At 42.6% G+C, this 27,308-nt stretch overlaps 1 protein-coding gene across 2 annotated transcripts in view; it reads left to right on the forward strand.

The window, feature by feature from the left end:
* The window catches only part of LOC119978268 (RNA exonuclease 5-like), a 75,298-nt gene extending 56,330 nt beyond the window's left edge, over window positions 1-18,968 (forward strand). For both annotated transcript variants that reach the window (XM_038819756.1, XM_038819757.1), the window contains 9 exons: window positions 1,034-1,191; window positions 6,540-6,660; window positions 7,830-7,955; window positions 12,127-12,264; window positions 14,162-14,254; window positions 15,577-15,793; window positions 16,512-16,729; window positions 17,354-17,463; window positions 18,742-18,968. In XM_038819756.1, coding sequence (XP_038675684.1) covers window positions 1,034-1,191; window positions 6,540-6,660; window positions 7,830-7,955; window positions 12,127-12,264; window positions 14,162-14,254; window positions 15,577-15,793; window positions 16,512-16,729; window positions 17,354-17,463; window positions 18,742-18,796 — 1,236 coding nt within the window. In that variant the 3' untranslated portion in view covers window positions 18,797-18,968. The remainder of the gene's footprint in view (window positions 1-1,033; window positions 1,192-6,539; window positions 6,661-7,829; window positions 7,956-12,126; window positions 12,265-14,161; window positions 14,255-15,576; window positions 15,794-16,511; window positions 16,730-17,353; window positions 17,464-18,741) is intronic.
* The last annotated feature ends 8,340 nt before the right edge of the window (window positions 18,969-27,308 follow it).

The following is a 27,308-nucleotide window of genomic DNA, read 5'->3' on the forward strand; positions in this document are numbered from 1 at the left end:
ACTGGCTCTGCCGAGGATTACGGTGCCAGCAATTCCCACTAATTACGGTAAGTTTGTAGCAACTGGAAAATGAGTGCTGGGAGATTCAGAAATATTGTAAAGGAACTATTGTGCCCAACCAGGCAAATAAAGAAACGTAAGAGAACGCACAGAGGTTTTGATTGCTTTAATGGAGAGGCAAATACCAAAATATATTTCCAATTTCTCTGCATCCATCAAAACTAAGCTTTGCAATGCACTTTCAGTGTTAAAAATCTGGCAACCATAACAGGCCCCGAGTACGAATGCTGTTTTTTGTGCACCTTTGTTGATTAAATGTCCTTGCACTTCAGTTGAGGAGATGTTTAACTTAGCGCAGTTGAATCATTATTTCTGAACTTGACTCCTTGATTCATGGTGCTCAAGGCTTTATGGGGCACGTAGTTGGATATCATGGGACCTCAGAGCCTTATGTAAAGAAAGAGCTAACCAGTTTCTCCCATTCCCCTGCTCTTCAGGGAAGCACCAGGGGGCAGAACACTCCCAAATAATGTGGATTTTGATGTGGGATCTCATTACCAGAACTTCTTTGCAATGCTGGCTGGCAAGAAAACTTCCCTCTGTCACGCTTAGTTTCCAGCTGTGATTTGCAACTTAAATCGGCTTGGGTAGCCAATTTTAATTTTAAAGCGATCATTGTCAACTTGTATTCCACAGAATTAGTTGCTACGTGTTTTGCTTCAAATGCATGCTTTGTGTCATTAACATATACTTAATGTTAATTCAGTGCTCCCCACAGTTTAGCTGCTTTAAAACTGTCTCTTCGTTTAACTCTCTGACGCTGTCATTGTGAACAAGATGTTGGGAGACTGATGATAATTTCAGTTGTAGTGAATATAAACAACGTTGTGCACAGGTTTCATTTAACACCGCCACTGGATAAACCGACTTTTTAAAATAAGATCATTTTCAAGTACAGAACCCAGAATGTTTAAGGGACATACCTGTGCATTAGGTGCAGTTTGTTACTATTCAGCCAATGCTTTGGTTACAGGTAGCAAAACTGAACCTGGAGAATGTTAAAAATAAACCGCCAGTAAGACAGAATTCCGCACGCTTGTCTGAAGGCAAAAAGCAGGCGAATATGTTGTCGGGTCACCTGAAAGCAAACTGCAAAGGGGTGGATGACAGGCCATGCTTCCAATGTGGCAGGTTAGTTCATAATATTTTACATCTTCTACAGAATTTGTATTTAGATTGCTTTGCACTGGGAGATCACAGGTTTTTCTAACAAAGCGTGATATAGTATCTAATGGAGTCCCTTTGCTTTGATTGCACGATCCTTTAGTTCCACATGCTCTGTAGTACCACTTCAGTTCAGAGCCGTGACAGTTGTTGGGCAGAAGTCGTCTTCCCTCAGAGGAGAGGATTCTTGGACAAAAGGAGTTTTTGTGAAAAACATTTTCAGGAGTCCTACCACTTAAATATCTGCTATTGCTTCCCAAGGAATTCTACTGTCATCTTCACACAAGGTGTAAGAAAATAGATACGGTACAGGGCTCGCTGCCAGCAGCTAAGATCTAAACAGTCTGTAGCTAATGTATATAGTATTCATACCTGACATGCTCAAAAACTCATTCCCAGCTTGAATGTTGTGCAAACAACGATGCTGAGGGCCATCCCATCCATTAGGGCAGTGACTTGTAATCTTTTCTGCTGCAGAATGCAAAGAATCCCAGCCCCCAGCGGCTGGTCTAACCTCCCGTGTTCTGTTAATGAACTGAAGTGCTTCAGATCTGCTTGGTTGGGGGGGGCGGTACAGTGGCACAGTGGTTAGCACTGCTGCCTCATGTCGCCGAGAACCCGTGTTCGATCCCGGCCCCGGGTCACTGTCCATGTGGAGTTTGCACATTCTTCCCATGTCTGCATGGGTCTCACCCCCACAATCCAAAAAGATGTGCAGAGTAGGTGGACTGACCACACTAACTTGCCCCCTAATTGGAAGGCAAAGGAATTGGGTACACTAAATTTTTTTAAAGGAAAAACTGATCTGCTTGGTTGTATACCATATTGCTGGGTCTACCTTCTTTCCAAACGTTTATCAGTATACATGTCCCATCTTGCGGCAGCCCTGACTGCAGCGAGATCCTGATTACCATAGTCACCATACACACACACCCTCATTCCCACCCATCAAGAAAATGTTTATATTACTATTCTTTCCTGTAATAAATGTCAAGATCAGCACTTGTTTTGTTCCTTACTACTTGATCGTTACTGTTAGGATTCAACCCTTAGTGTTAACACTGTACAGCTCTTATAAGGTGGTGGTAACACTTCTTAATTCTTTTTTAATATTACTGATTTAGTGGTTCAATAAAATAGCTGTTCAGAATGTTCTTTGTTTGCTTTATTAGTCTTTTTGTGATTTTAAGTCTTCATTTATAGCACAAGGAAATATTTGTACAAACCTAGTGTGAGATAGAAATGTACCCTATAAAACATTATTTACATTGCATCAACTTGGGAAATTTGAAGCAACGTTTTGCTAACTGACTGCTTATTCTGTTTGGGTGGCACTTGCAATATGTCTAGCTTTCTTTTGGTAGTTGGATTCTGTCACATCTCATTGATTGATAATCGAGTCAACAGACGATGTAAGAGCAATAAAATCTGAGAAAATTAACATGGCACAACATTCAGTATAGACATAAGAAACAAAAAATGCTGCAATACTCAGCAGGCCTGAAGACCTCTGTGGAGAGAAAAACACGTGTTAATGTTTGAGATCTGTGTCTTTTCATCAGAACTAAGGAAAGGTAGAAATGTGGGGAGGTAGGAAGAAGAACAATTCTAATAATCTTTATTATTGTCACAAGTAGGCTTACATTAACACTGCAATTAAGTTACTGTGAAAATCCCCCAGTCGTCACACTCTGGCGCCTGTTCAGGTACGCAGAGGGAGAATTCACAATGTCCAATTCACCTAACAAGCACGTCTTTCGGGACTTGTGGGAGGAAACCGGAGCACCCGGAGGAAACCCACGCAGACACGGGAGGAAGTGCAGACTCTGCACAGACGGTGATCCAAGCAGGAATCAAACCTGGGACCCCGGTGCTGTGAATCAACAGTGCTAACCACTGTGCTACCATGCCAGAGAAGGCCTAGGATAAGGTAGAGAGAAATGACCTAAGGATTCATTGTTCAAAAGTCAAATGGAGTGGAATTGGTTAAACTAAAGAAACAAAATATGTGCCTCGATGAGGGGCAGCACGGTAGCATTGTGGATAGCACAATCGCTTCACAGCTCCAGGGTCCCAGGTTCGATTCCGGCTTTGGTCACTGTCTGTGCGGAGTCTGCACATCCTCCCCGTGTGTGCGTGGGTTTCCTCCGGGTGCTCCGGTTTCCTCCCACAGTCCAAAGATGTGCAGGTTAGGTGGATTGGCCATGATAAATTGCCCTTAGTGTTGGGTGGGGTTACTCGGTTATGGGGATAGGGTGGAGGTGTTAACCTTGGGTAGGGTGCTCTTTCCAGGAGCCGGTGCAGACTCGATGAGCCGAATGGCCTCCTTCTGCACTGTATATTCTATGAATTGCTGGATAGCAACCGACCGAATGGGAAGTAAAGGGTTTAAGAAAGAAACAAGAGAAAAGCTGAACCCATGCGAAAAGAATGATCAGAACGTCCGTTGTTTGGGTTATCGTACCCAGGAGGTTACCCCCAGAAGATGCACAGCCCATTGGGAGGTCCCCACGGAAAGACTCTACATGCTGGGGAATTTCAAACTTCAAATGGGCAACTACCCCGCAGTGGGAATCACACGATATACATTTAAATCAGAGACTTTGGATGATTCTAACTTTCTTAGCAGAATGGTTACCCAGGAAACGTTAGAACAATTAAAACCACTTCTGGATAACTATAGAACTGAAACCCCACCACCACCACCACCCTGACTAACTACCGATTTCTGTATTCCCATCCTATCCCCAAGTGACCATCTTACTCCACCCAACCCATCCTAACCCAACCCCCCCCCCCCCAATTTACCCTGACCATAGCCCAATTCCATCTTACATCCTCCACCCCTACAACCCATACACCCCCTTCCTACCCACTTATCCTACACTCTTAACATCCTCTTTGCTTCTCAAAGTGGCTGGACCTTTAAACCTATCTGCTTAAAAAGGGGCGTGCCTCCACTCCCACCAATGCTGCCGCCACACAGAAGAGGGCCAAGAGCTGGACTTTTCTCACCAGGCCTGAGTCAGGAGGTCGGTGAAGAAATACGCTGCTCCTGACTAAGGTAAGTGACGAGGAGCTGAGTGGTAATCTGACTATGGTCACCACACCTCCGAGGTTCTGGCCAATGGAAAACAAGATGAAAGCAGAGGCTGTGATCTAACGTTTTGAACGCATGAGTCCAGGTGGCTACAGAATGCTCAGTCAAAAAATGAGGTATTGTTCCTCAAATTTATGTTGAGTTTCATTGGAACACCGTAGCAGGTCATGGACAGAAAGGTCAGAGTTGGAGCAGGGTGGAGAATTGAAATGACAAACAGGCAAATCAGCCTCATGTTTGCGGACACAACAGGGACATTTTTTTTGTTATATCGACAAGAGTTATACGCTGCAGAGTGTTGTCCTCAAAATCTCGGCTGGGGGAGGGAGTCATCACCAACTGCAGTAAACAGTTGTAGAGATGGGTAGAACACTACTTTGAGACGTACTCTAAGAACACAGTCGCCGAGGAAGCGCCAGACAGAATTGAGAGCCTGCCTGTCATGGACGACCTGTATTTGCCACTGACAGTGGAAGAGTATAACAAAGCTATTAACTCGCTGGCCATTGGCAAAACTCCAAGTGGTGATGCTATACCGCCTGAACTCATCAAACACAGGAAACCAGCACGCCTGCAGCATTTATATGAACTTCTCTGTCTCTGCTGGCAGTAGAGGCAGTGCCTCAGGTTATGCATGAAGCAAATATTTTACAAGAGAAAGAGCAACCACAGCATTTGCAACAACTATCAAGTATCGTGGGAAAAGTATTTTTACATGTTGCCCTTGATCAGCCAATATTTGCAGGCTGACGTGTCATTCCCGAATCCCAGTGTCATTTTAGAACAGGAAGATCCACAATCAATATTATTTTCTCAACCTGGCACTCAAGAGAAGTGCCATGAACAAAGGAGATCACTAAATATTGCCTTCATCAATCTCACCAAGGCATTAGACCATGTGAACAGAGATGGTCTTTTTAAGCTGCTGAAGAAGGTTGACTGCTTGCCAAAGCTGCTGACTGATTCCCTCGTTCCATGACAACAATGGGGAAAGTCAGCTATGGTGGAACAACATTGGAGATCCTTAGTAGGGTCAAACGGAGCCATGTTCTGGCACCAACACTCTTAAGCATGTTCTCCCCTTTGGTGCTGTCATAAGTCTCAGTCCAACCACAGACAGTATCTGCTTACATACCAGAGCAGAGAGAAAGCTCACCTGTGATCCAAGACAAAAGTGAGCCAAGTTCTCATCAGAGAGTTGCTCTATGCTGATGATGCTGCACCAGCATTCCACACAGACGAACACTTCGGTAGCCAGTGGGCAGATTCTCAGGCCTGTGAAGAGTTTTGGTTTGACCATTAACATCAGAACGACAAATGTCATGGTCCAGGATGTTGCTGTACCCCTCATCTATCAGCATCTGTGTGGAGATTGTTCATAGCTTCATGTTTCTCAGCTCGACGATTACCAGCAATCAGTCACTTAATGATGAAACTAACACATACATTGCAAAAGCTACAGCTGGCGTCACCAAGCTGAGTAAGAGAATATGGAACAACAACCTCGCGAAGTACACCAAACTGAGAGTCGACCAAGCCTGCATCCGCTCCTTTACAGTGGCGAGACCTGGAAAACGCAATGTGAGCAGGAGAAAAGGCTTGAAAGGTTTCCACTTTTGCTGTCTCAGACATATTCACAGTATTCTCTTGGCAGAACATGGTCACCAACTCAGAGGCCCTGGGGCTTGCTAATTCCATCTGCGTACAGAGCCGGTAACTTGGCTGGGCCAAATTCATCAGAGATAGATGATGGGTGAAGCAGAAAGACTTTCTGTACAGTGAACTGTTCATATGAGTCAGGACCTGCTGGACATCCATGCCTCTGCTTCAATGGCCCCTGCGAGATAAACATAGTGGACATTGACATGGACAACTGCAACACATGAGAGCCATGACCTATAGAGGCTGACTGTTTGGAAAGGCATTGGAAGAAAGATGAGAAACAAAAAGCTCAACGGGCCAAGAAGAGGAAACAGAGACCAGCGAATTCTGACAGATTGAGACTCCTGAACCACCCTGGTCAATGTTTAACTCCAAGTAGCTAATCATTGTCCCAGGAAACTGAAGACTGCCGAAGGGTAGTCAATGTAAACTAGTTTAACTCAAGGCAATACTTGTTTAACTCCTGTAATAAAAGTGTTCTTTGGTACCTCTTTAGAAATGGACAGTAATGATATGCAATGTGTGTAACAAGAATATCTTTTCTGCTGTCTAGCTTGCTGGAGGAGCTGTGTATGGGTGATCGGAAAGCAGTTGCATTAGGCACAGAGAAAGCAATGAAGGATTTGATACACCAGGAAGCATGGCATAAAATTGAATGTGGAACAGACAAAGAGGTAACTGCTGTAAAGCCATAACTTATTCAACTAGATTTTTGTGCTCAAGGAAACTTCTCAAGAATTTTTCTCGTGACTCGATAAATGGTGATATATCTTGGGCCCTCTACATGGGCACAGTTAACAGATCAGTCCAACTAGAATGAGCTCCTTAAATTCCTGTTCCTGTTGCTGAACCTTTATTGACCACCTGTACAACTGGTATAACACTGACAGAATTGATAGTCAAACTGAATTGGGGATAGTTAGAACAACTGTTTAAATTTTTTTTGATGTTGTCATATTTCTGTACATACATTGGAACACATGAGGATAAAAGTTCTGTATAATATTATTTTAATAAACAATCTTGCACAACATTACAATGTCATGACCAAATGGGCTATTGAGGTCAAAAAGGGTTAAAAGGGAAAAGATGATTGACCTTTGAGGGGTGAAGGGTAGGAACGGAGTGAAAGAAGGAGGCGGAGAAGAGAGGATGGGAGATGAGATTGGAGAGAAGTCTGGGGAGAGGAATAGGGTGGGTTGGGAATCAAAGGATCCAAAGGCAGAAAAACAGGGATCAGTACCAAACGGTGACAGTGTGAAGGTGGGCAAACTTAGTAATAGGATAAAATCAGCAGCACGTTGGGTTGACATACTTTCTGTGAGGTGGTGGTGGTGGTGACAGAGGGAATGGTGTGGAAGAAATTGGAGAAACATATTTGGGAACAGGGTTTTCTGGCGAGCTGTCGCAGTAACAGCCACTTTTTAGCAGGTAGGGTTAGGGTTGAACCGTACAGATTCCACTCGGGAAAGGAGGCACCTAGCAAATGTCTTATGTGATTGTTTTGGGGGGGTTGATGACTCACTGCTGCTTAATTCAGTGACAGTAAGTTATTTTGGCTCTAAAGTTACTAATGTTCTTTGTAAATCATTATAAAGACTTATCACACTGCCAGCTACAAGTGTGGCTGGAACCACAGAAACATTTGGATGCTTTTATAATTGATTTTCCCATTGGTGTACGTAAACAAAGTTTTAATTGGAATGTTTTGGCCTATTTCCGTGCAGTTTTTTATGTTAAAGAAGCCTGTCCACCAATCAGCTAAAGATAATCTTAAATTGTATTTTTTTTCTATTGCTTACATGAAATGTGCTCTAATTATCCCTGAATGTGTTTTTTACAGGTTGTCCAAAAAGCTCAGGCTGAAATCCCAGTTGCTTCTTTAAGCTTAAGTCACTTTACATCTTATTCTGAATATATTGAGTGTAATCTACATACGAAGTTCCAAGAGGGACTACTTCATGAAAAGGTATGACAGATCTCAATGTAATAATAAACTAGTTCTATCACAACAGATTTCTTTCAAAGCAAACATATTCTGTAAATTTTCTATTTATTTACATAAACATGACATTGTGAATATCATCAAATTTAGGAAAAATTTAGCTTAAATGGTGCCAATTTATTATCATACATATCTTCCTCATTCACAAGAGTCGTTTGGGATCGGCAGTAAAAGAATATTAAGGTTATCCTGAAATAGAGTCAGGTGGTCCTATCTGGCTGTGACCAGCAGAATTCTTCTGTTAATAAGAGATTAAATGAGGACAGTTGTGAGAGACAATCTAGATTCAGATGTAGGACACGATCTACCCGACTGGCAACAGAGTTTCATAACGAACATGTCTAGCCGGATTTTCCCAACGCTCGGAGTGCCGAGAAACCCTACGCAATCGAATGGGACTCTGTACCCATTTGGCTCCTCAGCGGGTAACTCCCCAAAGAGAGGGCAGCATGGTGGCCTAGTGGTTAGCACAGCCGCCTCACGCCGCTGAGGTCCCAGGTTCGATCCCGGCTCTGGGTCACTGTCCGTGTGGAGTTTGCACATTCTCCCCGTGTCTGCGTGGGTTTCGCCCCCGCAACCCAAAAATGTGCAGAGTAGGTGGATTGGCCACGCTAAATTGCCCCTTAATAGAAAAAATAATTGGGTAATCTAAATTTATTTATTTTTTAAAACTCCCCAAAGAGGCCGCACTTAGTCCCATTTTTGTCCACTGAGCCCCTCAGTGCAGAAGAAGATCGGGGCGCCATTAACAAATAGAGTCCCGATCTCTCGATTCCCCCCAACGTGACCCCTGAACCACCCAAAGCCCCAACCCACCTTTAAGGGGGTCATCAGCGCCCCCCCCCCCCGGGCACTTGCATTGAGCCCAATCTCCGTCGCGGGAAAGTGCCAACTTGGCACTTCAACCCTGGCAGTACCCCTGGGCACCTTGGCAGTGTCAGGCTGGCAGTGTCAAGGTACCCAGGTGGTACAAGCAGTACCGGGTTGCCATCATGCTAGAGGGCAAGCACCTGGGGGCCTCCAATCCCCTGGGAGACCCCCATGAGTACCGTTACATGGGCAGGATTCACATCGCGAACCAGGCAGATCCCGGAAGAAGGACCTCCCGGCATTTATTTGCCACGGTGCAGTGCGCTGCCTTTTGGGCAGAAAGCGGCCGGTAGATGTACCCATAGAGTCCATTTGGGTGCAGGTAAAAACAGCAAGGGAAAGAAGACATTGATAGGAGTAATGTATAGACCGCCAAGCAGTAGCCACACTGTAGGAAAGGATATAAATCAACAAATAATAGGAGCACGTAAAAAATAATATAGCAATAATTATGGGTGACTTTAATCTTCATGTTGATTGGGTTAATCAAGTTGGAAAGGTTGGCTAAAACCATAAATTCATTGAGTGCATTAGGAATAGTTTACTAAAGCAATATGTCATAGAACCAACCAAGGAACAGGCTATCCTGGATCTGGTAATGGATAATGAGGCAGGTTTAATAAACAAAATCAGAGTAAAGCATCCCCCAGGAAGTAGTGATCATAACATGGTAGATTTTAATATTCAGTTTGAGAGTGAGAAACTTGAGTCAGAAACAACTGTGTTCAACTTAAATAAAGAGAATTACAATTCAATGAAGATTGAGTTAGCTAAAGTGGACTGGGCAAATAGATTAGCAAGAAAGACCATAAATAGGCAGTGGGAGACATTTAAGGGGATAATTCATGACTCTGAGCAAAAATGTACTCCAGTAAGGAGGAAAGATTCTAAGAGAGAGATAAACCAACCATAGCTAACCAAGGAAGTTAAGGGGATTATTAAGCTAAAAGAAAAAGCATAAAAGGAGGCCAAAGTCAGTGATAGCCCCAAAGACTGGGATAAATTCAGAACTCAGCAAAGGAGGACTAGAAAGATAACTAGGAGAGAGAAAATAAACTGCAAGCAAACTAGTGAGGAGGATAAAAACTGCCAAGAGCTTCTTTATATATATAAAAAGGAAGAGAGAGGTCGAAGTGAACATAGGTACATTAGAAAATGAATCTGGGGAGATAGTTATGGGGAACAAGGAAATGACAACGGAGTTGAACAGATATTTTGCATCAGTCTTTACGGTGGAAGATACTTCAAACACCCTATTAATACAAAAGAATATGGGAAAGGAATTACATACCATTACTAGAGAAGTAGTATTAGACAAACTAATGGGGCTAAAGAGACGTCCCCTGGGCCTGATGGCTTGCTTCCTATTAACTGCCAATGTGATATCCCTGTTCAAAAAGGCAAAAAACAGGTAACTATAGGCCCATTAGCCACATCTATTGTTGAGAAAATATTAGAATCAGGTATTAAGGAAGTGATAGCAGCACATTTGGAAAATCAATCTAATCAAGCAGAGTCAGCATGGCTCCATGAAAGGGAAATCGCGTCTGACTAATTTATTAGAGTTTTTCGAGGAAGCCTCAACCAGAGTGGATAAAGGGGAACCGGTTGTATTTGGACTTCAGAACGCTTTCGACAAGGTACCTCGCAAAAGATTAAATCATAAGATAAGAGCCTACGGTGTTGGGTGCAGTATATTGGCATGGATAGAGAATTGGCTAATGGGCAGGACACAGAAAGTGGAAATAAGAGTTCCTTTTTCAGGTTGGCGAACTGTAACCAATGAAGTTCCACAGGGATCAGTGCTGGGACGGCAACTGTGTCCACTATATATTAACGACTTGGAGAAAGGAAACGAGCGTACTGTAGCCAAATTTACAGACAATGCAGAAATAGGTGGAAAGGCAAATTGTGAGAGGGATACAAACAGTTTGCAAAGAGATATTGATAGGTTAAGTAAGTGGACAAAAAGTTGGCAAATAAGGCAGATTGACAGGGTAAATGCTGAGAGGATGTTTCCCCTCATGGGAGAGTCTAGGACCAGAGGGCATAGTCTCAGAATAAAGGGATGCCAATTTAAGACTGAGATGAAGAAGAATTTCTTCTCTCAATGGGTTGTGGGTCTTTCGAACTTCTTGCCACAGAGAGCTGTTGGGACATATATTGTGCATATCTAAGACTGAGATAGATAGATTCTTGACCAGTAAGGGAATCAAGGGTTGTGGGAAAGGGCAGGTAAGTGGACATGAGGAATGTCAGATCAGCCATGATCCTACTGAATGGCGGAGCACAGCCTCGATGGGTCCAACAGTCAACTCCTGCCTGTTTCTTATGGTCTTACAATTGAATCTCAGAGGCCACCTCTCCTTCCAATTATAATTCCATTAACAGACTAAGGATGGCAAGTTGGCACAGTGGTTAGCACTACTGCCTCACAGCTCCGGGGACTCGGGTTTGATTCCGGCCTCTGGGTGACTATTTGTGTGGCGTTTGCACATTCTCCCCGTGACTGCTTGTGGTTCCTCCGGATGCTTTGGTTTTCCTCCCACAGTCCAAAGATGTGCAGGTTAGGTGGATTTGCCATTCTAAATTATCCCTTAATGTCCAAAGCTGTGAGTTTGGTGGATCGGCTATGATCAATGTGTGGGGCTACGCGGAAAGGCATAGGAATGGGCCTAGATGAAGTGCTGCTTCGGAGGTTCGATGCAGACTCGATGAGCTGAATAACCTCCTCCTGCACTTTGGGGACTCTATGGATTGTAAGTAGCTACTAAAATGGTCCAGCATCCAAGTGCTGATGAGCTTCATTGGCTTCTTTAAAAGACTTCTCGGATTTCAATACTGTTTTTGTTTCAAAACGGTACCCAGGATGTGGGCAAACATGGCAAGGCTGCACTTAGTGCTCACCCCTAGTTGGCTTGAGAAGGTGGGAGTGAGCCTTCTCTTCAAAATGCTGCAGTACCGGGGCAGCACGGTGGCGCAGTTGGTTAGCCCTGCTGCTTCACGGCGCTGGGGTCCCAGGTTCGATCCCGGCTCTGGGTCACAGTCCGTGTGGAGTTTGCACATTCTCCCCGTGTTTGCGTGGGTTTCACCCCCACAACCCAAAGATGTGCAGGGTAGGTGGATTGGCCACGCTAAATTGACCCTTAATTGGAAAAAATGAATTGGTTTATTTTTTAAATTACTGCAGTATCTGTGGTGATGATGTCCCACGGTTGATCTGTCCATATGTCTCAACTCATTTTTATTTCAAATCTCTCCTCAGATGAAGCAGAAGTTGTCAGAAATGTGTACTGTGTACGCTGGTCCATTCTGTAAGGATTTCTGTTTAAAATCTGTTGAAAGAAAATTCCAAGAGTGTGGTTCCATCACTTCCATCAGTGTTACCACAGAAACACACAAGGTACAAGTAGTAATAGTACAATTAAAATGCAACGGTGCTGTTTGTACTTCATAAATTCTTAGTTACAACATGTAAAACTAGTGAATAATACTTTTTAAATATTTTCAGTCCACTGGAGGTAGAAGCATTTCTTGTTTAAGCGCTAACCTGGAAGTACAGTTCGTAACAAGTGTGTTGGTGTTCACGTAATTGTTTGCCAGAAGCAGTGACCAGATTAGAATCAGGCTAGAACACATACTACCAAGTGCAGTTCAACGACTTCATCTCCTCACTATTATGTACACGTATACCATTGTTTGAAATTAAATGAAAATCGCTTATTGTCACATGTAGGCTTCAAATGAAGTTACTGTGAAAAGCCCCTAGTCGCCACATTCCGGCACCTGTTCAGGGAGGCTGGTAAGGGAATTGAACCGTGCTGCTGGCCTGCCTTGGTCTGCTTTAAAAGCCAGCGATTTAGCACTCTGCTAAACCAGCCCCTAGTTTGAGAAATTTGCCAGTTGCATTCCAACACAACTTCTCTAGTTGGAACACTTGTATGTTGCTGCTGCAAAAAGGTCAACGTCTTTAATTCCCAAGACAATGGACAATTTTGCAAGCAAAGTCTTTCCCCAGCCAAATGGTTGATCACCAAGATTTCAAAACAAAAATCTGTAAAATGTTAAGTATAGGGGGATCAATGAGGTACAAATAATTTACTGAGGAGCTTGAAATAACTGATTAACGTAATGCATCATTATGCGGCACCTTTGCAATTAACTGTTGTGGTACTGACAAATAGTTAATCCATTACCCAATGTAGACAGTGACCCATGATAAACATTGTGTAAGTGCTGGGGGCTCTAATGGAGTTAAATGCATTGTTCAGCTTGAGGAAAGAGGGGTAAAAGGAAGCTGAAGGTTTCAGGGGAAAAGATAGGCATTATCAGTGTAGGAGGCGGCGAAGCAATCGAAGATATGCTGGAAGTAGTCCAGGGCATCCATGCAAGCTCTGGAGTATGAGCCCATATCCTGAGTTTTGCCTCAAGTACAGAAATAGTCAGCCCAGGAACAAAGAACAAGGAACAGGCACTTGTAGCTTGATGGGCATAATGTTCTAGAGTGCAGCCGAATCTGTGATACCATTCAAAAACCAAAGAGTTGGGCATTTTTCAAAGGAATCACAGGGCAAGCAGAGTTTTAAAAAGGCACAATGATATGTTTAGACAGAAAACATACCTTAGGGAGCAAGAATTAGAGTGGCTACCAGATCACCAGGTAGGTACACACGAGTCTTGACTCGCTGGAGTAACGTTTCAATTTTGCAATTTGAAACACTAAACATCGTGTCAACTCTGGAAAAATCAGTAATTCTCAAACCATTAAGATTTGAGAAAAGCTCTTGGCCGGTCATGTCTATTCAATGGCTCAGCTTGAGTGTCAGCCTTCACACAACAGTGCCATTTTGGCCTGAGTTTTGTGGTTGTGGACTTGGACACAGCATTCAGGCTGACACTCCAGTCCAGTACCAGAAGAACTGCTCCGTTGTCCGAGGTGTCCTATTTCTGATGAAATGTTAAACCGAGGCCCCATCTGATCTCTTGGGTGACTGTAAATTATTTCTCCTGGCCAGCATCTGCCCTCAATATAACTGGAAAACAAATCATCAGATCATTTACTGCTACTATGCACGAACTTGCTGTGTGCATATTGAAGTGTACTGAAAAGAAACGTGACAACCAAAGATGATTAATTAACTTTGAACATCATAAGATCAGAAGGCGCTCTATAAATGCAGATTATTTTTCAAGGCTTGCGAGCGCATCCTGTCAGCTGAGAAATGAAAGAACTATATTTCAAAAAAAGGTTGCAAGATGCTATATGATTTTTTTTTTTTGTTTTCTCGTTCTCTTTACAGCCCTATGTGTGCATTGTGTATGAGCTCCCTGAAAGTGCACATCTTGCTGTGCTTACATTGAATGGAAGCATTCTGGAGGGATTCCTCATTACGGTAACAAGCCTGAAATTTGAATTCTATTTTATCCCTTTTAGAATTCCTTTCGTAGCAACAAAAACAGTCAGGCAAACACATAATACCTCTCGGATCAGACCTCTTGCAATTGTTAAGCTTTGCCCTTGCAATTCATGATCAAATGCTCCTTGTGTCACCAGTCCGTCAGTCTGTCTATTCTGTTGTAGCCTATATTTTCCGTATACAATTGCCTTATTTTTAACTGTGCATTATGACTTAAATATCAATTGGATTCTGCGCTTAGCACAGCAACAATGTCCACTTTTGTTGCTGGAACAGTGCTCTATGGAGCTTGGACCGGGGTCATGGAAAATATTTGTTGCAATAAGATAAATCTATCAGTAACAAGGTTAAACTCCATTTAGTATTTCTGTGAGTTCATTTCATTTCTCAGTTATTTTTGGGATGATTTTATTATTGAGGAGTAAAACGTTAGTGCTAAAAATTGAATGGGGCAGCACGGTGGCACAGTGGTTAGCACTGCTGCCTCACAGCTCCAGGGTCCCAGGTTCAATTCCGGCCTCGGGTGACTGTGTGTAGTTTGCACTTTCTCCCCATGTCTGCGTGGGTTTCCTACGGGTACTCCAGTTTCCTCCCACTGTCAAAAGATATGCAGGTTAGGTGGAGTGGCCATGCTAAATTGCTCCTTAGTGTCCAAAAGGTGAGGTGGTGTTCCTGGGTTTTGGGGATAGGGTGGAGGTGTGGGCCTAAGTAGGGTGCTCTTTCCAAGGACCAGTGCAGGCTCAATGGGCCGAATGGCCTCCTTCTGCATTGTACGTTCTATGATTCTAACTATCTGCCGTCAGTATCAATGTTGTCAGTGCCCTGGGCCAAGTATAATATCTATACCTTTTCTATACCTTTCCCTCAACAATGTGCTTCAACATAACCCTCTGAAGGGCACCCCTTAAAGCAACAATAAAAAATATTCTTAGGCCAATTACATTTTTGACTCCAAACAAGATTGCCTAATATGAAGGGTTTGTGACAAATACTCACTCAGGGGGGGGGGTATTCTGAAACTTCACTGAAAATGTATTATTGTTATTTTAACATGAAGGGTCAAATCTGTGGTCCCAGTACTGAGCTTCATGTGCTTTTGATTAACTTAGATAAGGCAATTTTCTGCTGCGAAGTTTTAAAACTCGAGAACCCAAACTCTTTTTCTGTAAAACTGTCCTGTGTGGCAGAGAGAGAGACTTTCCTCCTAGCTATCTAAATTGGATCCATATCCAGGAGATGTCCCACATCAACGCTGAAGAAAATTGATAATTGAAACCGTGTTTCTTCTAACCCTCCAGGTTCAAAGACCTATTAAAGAAAGCACGCTGGATTGTGACACTGTCCTAAGAAAACTAGAAAACGATATCACAAGCCAAGCGGTTATTTATGTGTCGGGAATTCAACAGGCCCTGACAAAGGAAGACCTCAGTGAGAAATTTAGCAAATTTGGCCGGGTTGAAGCTGTAATCTGCCTTGGTGATAAAGTTGATGCAAAACCTGAGGATTGTTTTATAAGTGAGTAAATTAATGGGTGCAAGCTCATGAAAGTAAATCTAGAATTCTATGCATGGAACATTTTCAGAGATGCCATGTTTGGGAGCGGGGGGGAAAAGCATGTTTTCGTGAAGCGTGCTTTACAGAGCAAACGCGTATTGGAAGTTTGCTTGAAAACTGAAGGAGCTCTACAGCATGTTTGTCAATTCAACATCCCAGTTCTAATGCCGTGTCAGATGGTAGAATATTGGTTCATGTCCAATTTGCAAATTTCCTCTCTGTGCATCTATTGAGGATTCCCCCCCAAAAAATGGGATAATCTACTTATTTCCTCCATCTGAACTAACGGCTGCTTCAGACCAGCAATGGGAAGGACTTTAAATCAGTTTCTTGCAAGCTTACTTGGACTAGAAAACTGAACAGCATAAAGAACTCGATTTAATTTTCAAAATCAAAACTTTTTCCTAAAATGATTTTATTCATGTAGTGTTGAAAAATCAATGGGAACTAGTAGATAACACAAGAGTCAAAACTTTAGGTTGTAGAGATGAATGCTTGAAATAAGGCAGCATCTGCTTCTTGGCATCCAAATTCTAATTTCAGCCTTGTTTTACCAGTTAGATCATTGAGTCTGATAACTGAGGGTTCAAATTTGCCTGGTGGGTATCTTGGGAAATGTCCAGACATTTAACTTCCTGATTTCTGTTGGAATGACTGATCCGCATGATTTATCCTCTAGAATATGGAAGCCTGGAGAGTGCTCTGGAGGCCCAGGCAGCTATGAATGGACAAGAAGTGAGAAAACAAAGGCTAAATGTGCTGAGAGCTCTCACTCCCTATCACCTTCAGACCTGGGCTTCTCAAAGGTCTTACACTGCAGTGGGCCCCAAGACTTCTGATCCTCTGCCATTAGACAGACGGTCTTTTGAGAAGAGAAAAGAGAAACTTTCTCAATGTGTGAGTTTTAAGTGTTACATTATTTTCAATTTTTCAAACCATCATTGTAAAGTTGTTGAAAGATATTTGAAGAGAAGGAGCGAAAGAAAGCAAACCACGGAACTGAAGAGGGAAAAATACTTATCAAAATTATAGAATTCACTGAGGCCTATATTTACCGCTGTTATTTTATTGTTAAAAGCAAGCAATTTAGGAATAATGTACATAAAACTGCCACACAAAATTGCTGATGAAAATAATTTTTCATCAAATACCCCTTTTGAAGTGCATAATGCTGGTGAAAGTTTGCAAATTAATTTATGGCACTAGAAAAAGCTGTAAATAATAACCAGCTGTGCAATTAGACATCCAGACAATTGCAGCAAATTATACCCTATACTGATAACTCAAGTGCAAAAAATAAATGTTATATCCTCCTTATACATCCACTTGACATTAACAATACACTAAAGCAGCAATATTAAACTGAAGAACCACCACCTTGCTGGTGGTTCTGTGCTCCAAATCAATGGTCCAGCACAATGGTGGCTGGAGTAAGCTGTCTGACAGTGACTGAATGGATAAGGAAGGAGACAGGTCACTCTATGAGATGTTTGTGGTAATAATCTGCTCTGTATCAAATAGGAGGGGGAACTGCAAAATGTGATGAGGACGTTAGATCGGCGTGTGGGGCGACTCTTCAAGACTTTAACCAACAACACGCTCTGCATGGTCCTACTGCCAGGGGCAAACAGGTAAAATGGAGAGTTCAGAAATTCATACGGGATCATGAGTGACGTCACCTATGTGCAATGCCACAACCACAATTTCATGCATTTGGTCAGCACGTGCTGTTTTCTAAAGCTAGGCTGTAAGCTTGCAGTTCATAAAGGATACATACCATTCAGAGATTATTTACTTTATAGGCGTAATCTTTCAGTTGTGTAAACAAAAGTTCTGATTGCATCTCTCTGATCAATTAGGTATTTATCAACTTTGCAAACCTCATAAAGGTTATTTCATTGCTCCTGATCAGTCATGGCTGTGTTATCATGTGTGATATATCTTATAGACTTTAGTGATTTGACCACATCCCCCAACATTGCCTTTGAACAAAATCTGGGGAGCTTTCTTTCCATCCTCACTGCTCTGAAGATGTTCCTTCCCTCCCTGTTATTTCGTGGCAGTGAATGTTGCCAAATTATTAAAATGTGAGATATGTCACATGCTACCTCGATCCACATCAGCACTTCCAGCAGAATATGGCTGATTTTTTCCTTTCCCTGACCCCGGAGTACAGAGTAAGTTACAGTGCCATTATCATCGACCCCAGCTGAAACCCCAACACAGACCGAACGTGAGACTTCCCTGTCTGTAGGGACAAATGTTGAGTCAGTGAAGAAGTGAGCCAGAGTGAATTGGGGAGGGGAGGAGAGAGGGAGAATTTGCCAGGATAAATTGAGGAAAAAGAGAAGGAAGAGTAGCTTCTGCACATCGAAAAGAAGGGAGGATTGCCGAACAGATTTTAGAAAATTTATATTCTATCTGGCTATTTTAGAATTTAGTAATCAGATCTAACAACAGATGGTACTGATGCATATCTACAATAGATCGCACTTAATCAAAAGAAGCGAGGGAAAATCGTCCAAATTGTGGCCCTTAATCTTCCAATGTTTTTGAGTGGTTCTGAATATGGACATTAAGCTGCACCCCAGCTTTACCTGGTTTATAATGCATTGGCAAACTGATTTATCCACTTTGCAGTATATCAATCAGTGTGAATCTACATCTTTCTGTACTTGCCTTGTGGCATCGGGTACTAAGGTACTATATTGTGTGTCACGAGGTCACAAATAGCACTTCATGGATTAGGCAGAATAGAATAGGTTCAGAGATTGTAGTGTTGAAAGGGTTTACTTTTAGAGAAGAAAGTTAGTAAAATTATGGAATATTGCAAACTTTTTATATTGAGAAAAAGATCATGTATCGTTTTTGTATAACTTTATTGGATGTCTGTTTCCTCTCTGATGTAGTGCGCAATACTCAACGCCTGGGCTGTGTCTCCTCGAAATAAAGCAGAATCCTTAAAACCAACTGTTCAGTGCGGACCCGAGGTGCCTCTCTTTGATGCTACAGAACTGGCTGTTACTGAATTGATTAAGATGAGACTATACTTCCCGAGACCACATTCCTTTTATGAGCAGTGACTGATCCAAAAAAGAAGCTTAATTTTTTTTTATTAAAACTTTTATTAAACAAATGTTTCATGTGTGAAAATGATATAAGATGCGCACTCCAGGTTAAGTTAATGGCATTGAGTTCTCCTCGCTAGAAAGCAGAAATTCTAATGGACCAGAGCCCAAGTCTTTGCCAAATTTTGGTCAAGTTGAGCAGAAAATAATCTTCAAGGCTGCCAATTTTGACTATTTGAGCAAGTCTCCGTGCACTGCTCTCCTGTCACTGTGGAGTGATTGTTTCATGCCTGTTGGAACATGTTTGCAACAGTTGTACAGCCAGAATCTCACTTGCTTTTCTCTGTCAGTACTTTCACATTGGTATTTTCTTTGAATCACAATCTTGTTTCACACTTTTATGAGTAAGGGAACAAGAGTAGACCATTCGGCCCCTCAAACCTGTTCCGCCATTCAATGACATGGCTGATTTGCAACCTAGCTCTTTAATTCCAAAGTCCCCCATTGCCTAATATCCCTTAATACCTTTGGTTAACAAAAACCTGCCAATTTCAGTTTTAAAATTAACAACTGATCTGACATCAGTCAGCCATTTGCAGCAGATTTCTACCACCTTTTCTGTGCATCAGCATTTGCTAATTTCAATTCTGAACGATCTGGTTTTAATTTTTAAACTCTCCCTTATCTAAACTCCGCAACCATTGTTGATAGGATAGATAGCAAGAAACTGTCCATTCCCCTTAAAATCGTGAAAATGTCATTATATCATCCCTCGGCCATCTAAATTCCAGGGAATACAACCTCAGTTTGTTTACATTATCCTTGCAATTTAATCCTTGGAGTCTTGGTGTTTTTCTACTAAATCTACAAGTTCTCTTCAGGGCCTATGTATATCCTTCCTAAAGCGTGGTTCCCAACGTTACTCTTGATACTCCAGGCATAGTCCATCCAGACCTTTGTAAAGCTGAGCCGTGATTTCTACCCACTTATCCTCTAGATATAAAGGCTAGCATAGTATTAGTGATTTTCATTATTTTCAGTACTTCTTTATGATATTTTAATGATCAATCACTCCTCCTCCCCCCCCCCCCCCCCCCCCCCCTCCCCTCCCCAAGTCTCTATGGGCCTCCACTGTTTCTAGCTTTTCACCATTTGCAAATTATCCTATTCGATCCTTTTTAGTTCCAAAATGGATGACTTCACATTTGTCTATGCTGAAATACATCCGCCATAATCCAGGGTTTCTCAAACTGTGGGTCACTGGGGATTTTGGGGTGGTTATTTCTGAGGTAGCAATGGCTGCCGTAGAGCTCCGACTGAACGCTACCAGCTGTGAGGCTCCTTTAAATGCTTGCATTTTATAAAATGGTGGGCATGGCCTAATCAACAGCTCTTTGAGGCCTGATCGCTGCAGCACAAAAACCTGCAGAACGGTAGGTTTTTACTTAAAAAAAGAAAACCCTGAAGTTTAAACACGTCCCATTGCTGTCAACCTCACTTCCCGCCCCCATCTCAGAGGTTGAAGGCAACTTTCCCATTCCCCCCCCCTCCAAAATCTCAACAACTGTTGTAACAATTATCCTATTCGATCCTTTTTAGTTCCAAAATGGATGACCCCCCAATCCCGCCAACCACCAAATCCGGGGTCGCATGAAGTATGGGCATTAAAATGGGCTCACGCCAGAAAACATTGAGAAGCTCTTATTAGTATTTTGCACCTCCATCTATAATGCCTGCAATGTGTGTCAGTAAGCTTAAATTTGTCGCTTTCTATCCCATCGCCTTTTGAATAAATACAGTAAATAGTTAAGGCACCAATACATATCCTTGCAGGACTCCACATGTTACAGTTTACAACAAGATAATCTGTCCAATTTTCCTGTTCTTTGTCTCCTGCGGCACAGCCATTTCCTTAACCAGGTCAATACTTTGCCTTCACAGGGCAGCACGGTGGCGCCGAGGTTCCAGGTTCGAATTCCGGCTCTGGGTCACTGTCTGTGTGGAGTTTGCACATTCTCCCCAGGTTTGCGTGGGTTTTGCCCCCACATAGAAAGATGTGCAGGGTAGGTGGATTGGCCACGCTAAATTGCCCCTTAATTGGAAAAAATGAATTGGGTACTCTAAATTTATATTTTTTAAAAAGAGAGAAAAAATACTTTGCCTTCACTATCATGAGCTTCAACTTTAGCTAACATCCTCTTATGAGGAACTTCTTGAAATGCTTTCTAGAAGTCTATATAAATATCCATTCCTCTATTTGCTCCTGTAATGACCCCATCAAAAAATTTACTCAGGTTCATCTTGGATGACCTACCCTTTACAAATCCATGCGTGCTCTTCCTGAACATTTGAATGCATTAGCTACCTCATCCTCAATTTCCTGACAACAGATGTTAGAATAACTGGTGTTTTAGATTTTCCGCTATTGTACAATGGTATAAAGTTAAGCTTACAAATGGCATTTATAAACTAGAATGCTCTCCTGAAAGAGAAACTGAAGTATCCATTCTCACTGAAATTAATTTCTAGAACTTGGCAGCTCAATTCCTTAATCCACTCGTGCATCCAGTAATGCATCAAACTGCTAACATTGTAGTGGAAATGAGTATTAATTTTGTCCAATCATAAATATGGGAAAGAAAAATGAAATTGTTCAAAATCTTGGACCAACAAATGGTGGTGCTGTATAGCCTCCAATTGTCCTGCATTTTAAAAATTATTTCATGGCATCTGAGTGTTGTTGTCTAGGCCAGCATTTGTTGCCCATCCCTAATTGCCCTTAAGAAGGTGATGGCGAGCCACCACCTTGAACTGCTGCGGGCTAAATTGTGTTGGTGTATCCAGCATATCGACCCAAATGTAGCATTATAATATATCCTTCAGGACTCAGCCAGCTTGGTCGATTACCAATCTTGATGATGGACATGAAAGGCACCCAGAATACATTCTTTGCCTTTGCTACCTTCAGTGCTTCCTTCCTCCAACTGATGGTCAACAATGGAGGATGACGTCAGCTCAGTGAGTGGTCGGCGACAATCAGCATGAATTTTCCTTGTCCATGTTTGACCTGAATCCATGAGACTTCATGAAGTCTCAAGTCATCGTTATGGGTTCCCAGGGTTAGTCCCATCTGATTATATACCACATACTGCTCCCTGAATCTGCTGTCAATGGGACAGGACATACCATGGGATGGTAATGGCGGAGTCTGAGACACGGGCTGATAGCCATTGCTCACAGAATCATGGATGTGTCACTCAACTGGTCTGTGAGAAAACTCCCATTGTTAACACTGGTGCAGAGATGTTAGTGGAGGGGGGCTTCGCAGGGTCAACTTCATCATTCCCTAATTCAATACCAAGTTCACAGCTGACTGGTTCCTCTGGCAATACCTGCCCCATATCAAATTTGGTTGGACTGAGGGGAAAAGTTTAAGGGAGATATGCATGGAAAGTTCTTTATGCAGAGGGTGGTGGGTGCCTGGAACGCATTGCTGGCGGAGCTGGTAGAGGCGGGCATGATAGCGTCATTTGGCATCCATCAATTCAAAGTTTTGGCTGGCCTCTACCTGGGACTAGAGAAGTGCTAACTAATCAGGGGCACACTCAGCATAAACTTCCCCCACCTCAGCAGAGCAATCAACGCATTAACTGTGAAGGGCAAAATCACCAACTGGTGTGACCAATTGTATGCAATTCCTTTTCCTGATCTAAAAAGTCACCAAAAGCTAAGACTAAACAAACTGTCTCAATCCTTTCACCCATACTGCTCCCAATGCAAGATGTGTTGAGAAATCTAGATTTTTTTTTAATACATTCCTCCCACAAGCGCCATGCAATCAAAGCATACCTTCATGAAGAATAATAAAAGGCAATTCATACAGTCAAAAGCAGTGCCAAATATAATTCAGGAGCTTGCTTTATTTTTATAGAACTTTGAACTTAAGCGACCTCCTTGAGAACAAAAATGCAACACTTCTCTATTGATGCTTAAACCTGAACTAAAGTCAGTGCAGTAACTTGTTATGTGGGTCTCAACAGGCCACCTCCAGGCAGACTAAAAGAACCAAGTGAGATGGGAGACGAGGGTCCTTGTGATTTTTTTAAAAATTAATTCAAGGGATGTGGACGCCACTGGCTAGGCCAGCATTTATTGCCCTTGAGAAAGTGGTGGTGAGCAGCTGCAATCCATGTGGTGCAGGTACACCCACAGTGCTGTTAGGGGGATGGATAAGTTCTAAGAATTTGACCCAGCGACAGTGAAGGAACGGTGACATATTTCCAAATAGGGTGATGAGTGGCTTGGAGGGGAATTTGCAGGTGGTGATGTTCCCACATATTTGCTTGCGAACCAGCAATTGCATGAACAAGATAGGTTGTGGTTGGAAAGAAATAGTATTTATAAAGAGCATTGTAGAAATTCAGAATGGTGTAAAATGCACGACAGCAATATGCACTTTTATAGTGTAATACCTGTTGTAATATAGGAAACGGCAACAATTTGCATGGATGATGCTCCCACAAACAGCAATGAGAGAAATGACCGTTTGATTTATTTGTTGGTTGAAGGGTAAATACCCAAGGGGATTTTCATGTCCATTCGAGAAAGAAACTTGCCTCAGTTTCACACCTCATCTCAAAGACAGCATCTCCAACAGTGCAGCATTAGCTCACTAGAAGTCTTTCATTTATTCCCAAGGCAAAGAAATATTGTCACAAAGAAACACCGCTATCATGCAGTAATGTTCAATGGCATAAAAATTAGCTTTTAGCCAACCAAAGTGTCAAACTGAGTATTTGCCAGATTGATGATGCAGATGCATGTAATGCAAGTGATTAGGAAAGCTCGTAGAATGTGTCAGCAAAGGCAGTTGGAGCTAGAAAGCTCTACAGTGAACACCTCTCAGGGCCCTGCTAGAACTAGAAAAGCTCAATAGAAACAGTTTGAACCAAAACCCAAAATTCCCATACATGTAAACGCCGTGTTTAACATGAATATAATTAGAGTTGTACCCTTGCCTACAACAGAGTAATGGGCAGGAAAGACAGTCCAGAGAAACAAAAGGGCAGTTAGTCTAGAAACTAAAGTATGAAGAGAAGTTTCCAGGAAGCTTGAAGCAAAAAGGAACAGAGGAAGTGCAATTGGAACAAATATTATTTGTTGAAGTTAAAGTCAGAGCTGGGAAGAGCAGAGCTGATGAGGTTGACTAGAGATAAGCCACATACCTGAAGCAATCATAAGATTTGATATCCTTATTTCCAATTTTTGAAACAGTAGTGTTCTGTTGGAGACCTGAGTACCTGAGAATTTGTGTGGAAGTTTGGAAACGTGGAAATTCAAGACAGGAATACTGAAAGGAGAGTTGGAACACCTGGAGGTGGATCGTTGCTAAAGCAGTTGAGGGAAAGCCTTGTTTGAAGGAAGATTTTAAAGTGGCTTTTTGAGAGGAGTTCAAAAACAATGTTATCATTTATTGTGAGGAGGATTGATTACAAAAATAGGGAGGTGATGCTTCAATTGTACAGATCATTGGTGAGACCTCATGTAGAGTAATGTATACAGTACTGATCTCATTTAGGAAATACATGGGCAGCGTGGTGGCACAAGTGGTTAGCACGGTTGCCTCATGGCACCGAGGTCCCAGGTTCGATCCCGGCTCTGGGTCATTGTCCGTGTGGAGTTTGCACGTTCTCCCTGTGTTTGCGTGGGTTTCGCCCCACAACCCAAAAGATGTGCAGGGTAGATGGATTGGCCACGCTAAATTGCCCCTTAATTGGAAAACATTAATTGGATATGCTAAAAAAAAATTAAATTAGGAAATACATAAATGTTTTAGAAGCAGTTCAGGGATGATTTACTAGACTAGTACCAGGAATGGACAGGTGAGCTTAGTAGGAAAGGTTGGTGAGGTTAGATTTGTATCCACCAGAGTTGAGAAGAGCAAGACCCTGAGGGGTATTGACAAGGTGGATGTGAAGAGGATGTTTCCTCTTGTCGGAGAATTCTAGAACTAGGGGTCACTGTATAAAAATAAGGGGTCGCTGTTTTAAGACATAGATGAGAATTTTTTCTCTCAGATGGTCGTAGTCTCTGGAATTCTTCCTCAAAAGGTAGTGGAAGCAGAGTCTTTCAATTTTTTAAAACCAGATCTAGATAGATTCTTGATTGATAAGTGGGGGTGAAATTTATCAGAGACAGGAATGTGTGATTGAGGTTACAATCAGAACAGCCTTGATTTTATTGAATGGCAGAGCAGGCTCGAGGGGCTGAGTGGCCTATTCCAGATCCTAATTCGTAGGACAGCAAGAGATTCTGGTGAGAGGAACACCAATGGTTTTACCATTAACAAGTGTTAACATATCAAAATGAACTTAATGTTGAGCTAACTGTGTTAAATATGAGGACCTTGTTGTTCCTCTTACTCCAATTTCTAGTCTCTTTCTAGTCTGAATCCACAATATGGATTCAGTCTCAACCCAGCTACACTTGCAATAATCAATTCAAAGTAACCAGGCAGCCCTAATCCACTGTCACCATAAGCAGTTAGCATTGTCCTGCTTCATCTTTGGCTCTCTTCAAATCGCCAATCTGATTTTTCTTCTTCCTCTTCTGTTTTTACACTCAATTTCTCCTTCAATTGTTGCCAGGACAGGGCTGTCATGTCTTTGTTTCCAATGTCTGCACTTGACTATCTTTCTCTCTGTATCTGCACCCAGCAATCTTCTTGATTTTTGAATTTCTACTCTCGATACAACCCACTCGTTTCTTTTCCGGTCCACCCAGCTGATTCTGAGCATCCTCTGCCCTTCCACATTTCAAAAACTGTTCTCCTACAGTGTCCAACCCTCACATCCATGGAGGGTAACACAGCACACCATTATGTAGTGACTGTACTAGATGTCTTTGCAGCTGCATACTGATGTATTGGACTTTCAGATGTTACTTAATTCACTGGTCACGTCTCTTGCCGTAGCTAACCCAACCTGGGTTTCATTCTTGAATGTAACTGCAGTGTTTATCATCGAGCCAAGGTACTTGAAGTCACCCACCACCTTTATCCCGGTACTTCCAATCTTTGACTTTTCCATTGCCATTTAGAGCCATGGTGTTGGTCTTTGCTTCATGTATCTTTTTTTAAATTTAAAGCACTCAATTCATTTCTTTTTCCAATTAAGGGACAAGTTGGCGTGGCCAATCCACCCTACCCTGCACATCTTTTGGGTTGTGGGGGCGAGACCCACACAGGTACCATGAGAATGTGCAAACTCCACACGGGCAGCGGCCCAGGGCTGCGGTTGTGCTAACCATTGTGCCACGGTGCCGCCCCTGCCTCATTTACCTTCGCTCAAAAAGGCTCACAGTGCCTTTTGACTAGGCTTGCCATTGTGTCGAGCACTTCCTTTGTTCTGGCTATGAGTGTGCTGTAGTCTGTACACCTGAGTTTCCATATGCTACAACCTCTTGTGATGCAGCCGTATCTCTCTGGCAACTCTTCCTGCATCATCCTCATTATCTTCTCTCCCACAGCATTAAATTACTTGGATGACAGGAGACACCCCTGCCTGAACTGGAACTGATTTGTATGCCCAACACCAACTCTGTGGACTTAGGAAGTATTTCTGTGCAGGTCCTGTATTAGCCACACAAGATGTTTGGACACACCAAAGTCTATAATGTATATTCCGTAGAGCATCGTGTTGGACAGTGTTGAAAGCTTTGACATAGTCTATGGACATGGGCCAAAGTTGAGCTTCCTGCTTACTTTCACATTTCTCCGTGAGATTTCCGAGCACAAGCATAGGGTCAGTTGTACCCTTTCCAGGAACAAAGCCAAAATGCTCCTCTACCATTTCTCTCATCATTCCTGAATTGCGTGCCCAAAATTGGACAGTGTTTCTTCTCAGGAGCCAACAGAAATGGGCAACAACTTCTCACCTTGCCGGTAATACTCACATCCCATGAAAGAATAAAGAAAAACACCAATTCCCCCTTTTCCCATCTTTCAACTGATCGACGACAGATATGTCTTAAAAAAGGAAGAAGTACTTTAACTCCATGAATGCTGTAACTGACAGGAACAGACAAATTACACCTTTTCTCGTCAGTTCTTGGAAGCAAGATAAATGTTTATTATTCAATACTTCAGTATATTTGCAACCACACGCACTCAAGCACCCATACAAACACACAAAAAACTCTAGGGTGGATTGGGGAGACCTGGGACAGTGGCGGTGGATAGTGGATTGTCTGGGGAGAGGCTAGGAGGAGGAAAGATGTCCTGCAGCCAAAGGGACTGGTGGGGTGGGGGGTCTGAAATTAGAAATGGGCACCTGATGGAGGGCCTCTGTCCATTGTCCTCACAAATGGCATCTGATGGCTAGGCCAGTGTCAAGCAATAGAGATCGCGC

This window comes from Scyliorhinus canicula, chromosome 15, assembly GCF_902713615.1.
Source record: "Scyliorhinus canicula chromosome 15, sScyCan1.1, whole genome shotgun sequence".
NCBI lineage: Eukaryota > Metazoa > Chordata > Chondrichthyes > Carcharhiniformes > Scyliorhinidae > Scyliorhinus > Scyliorhinus canicula.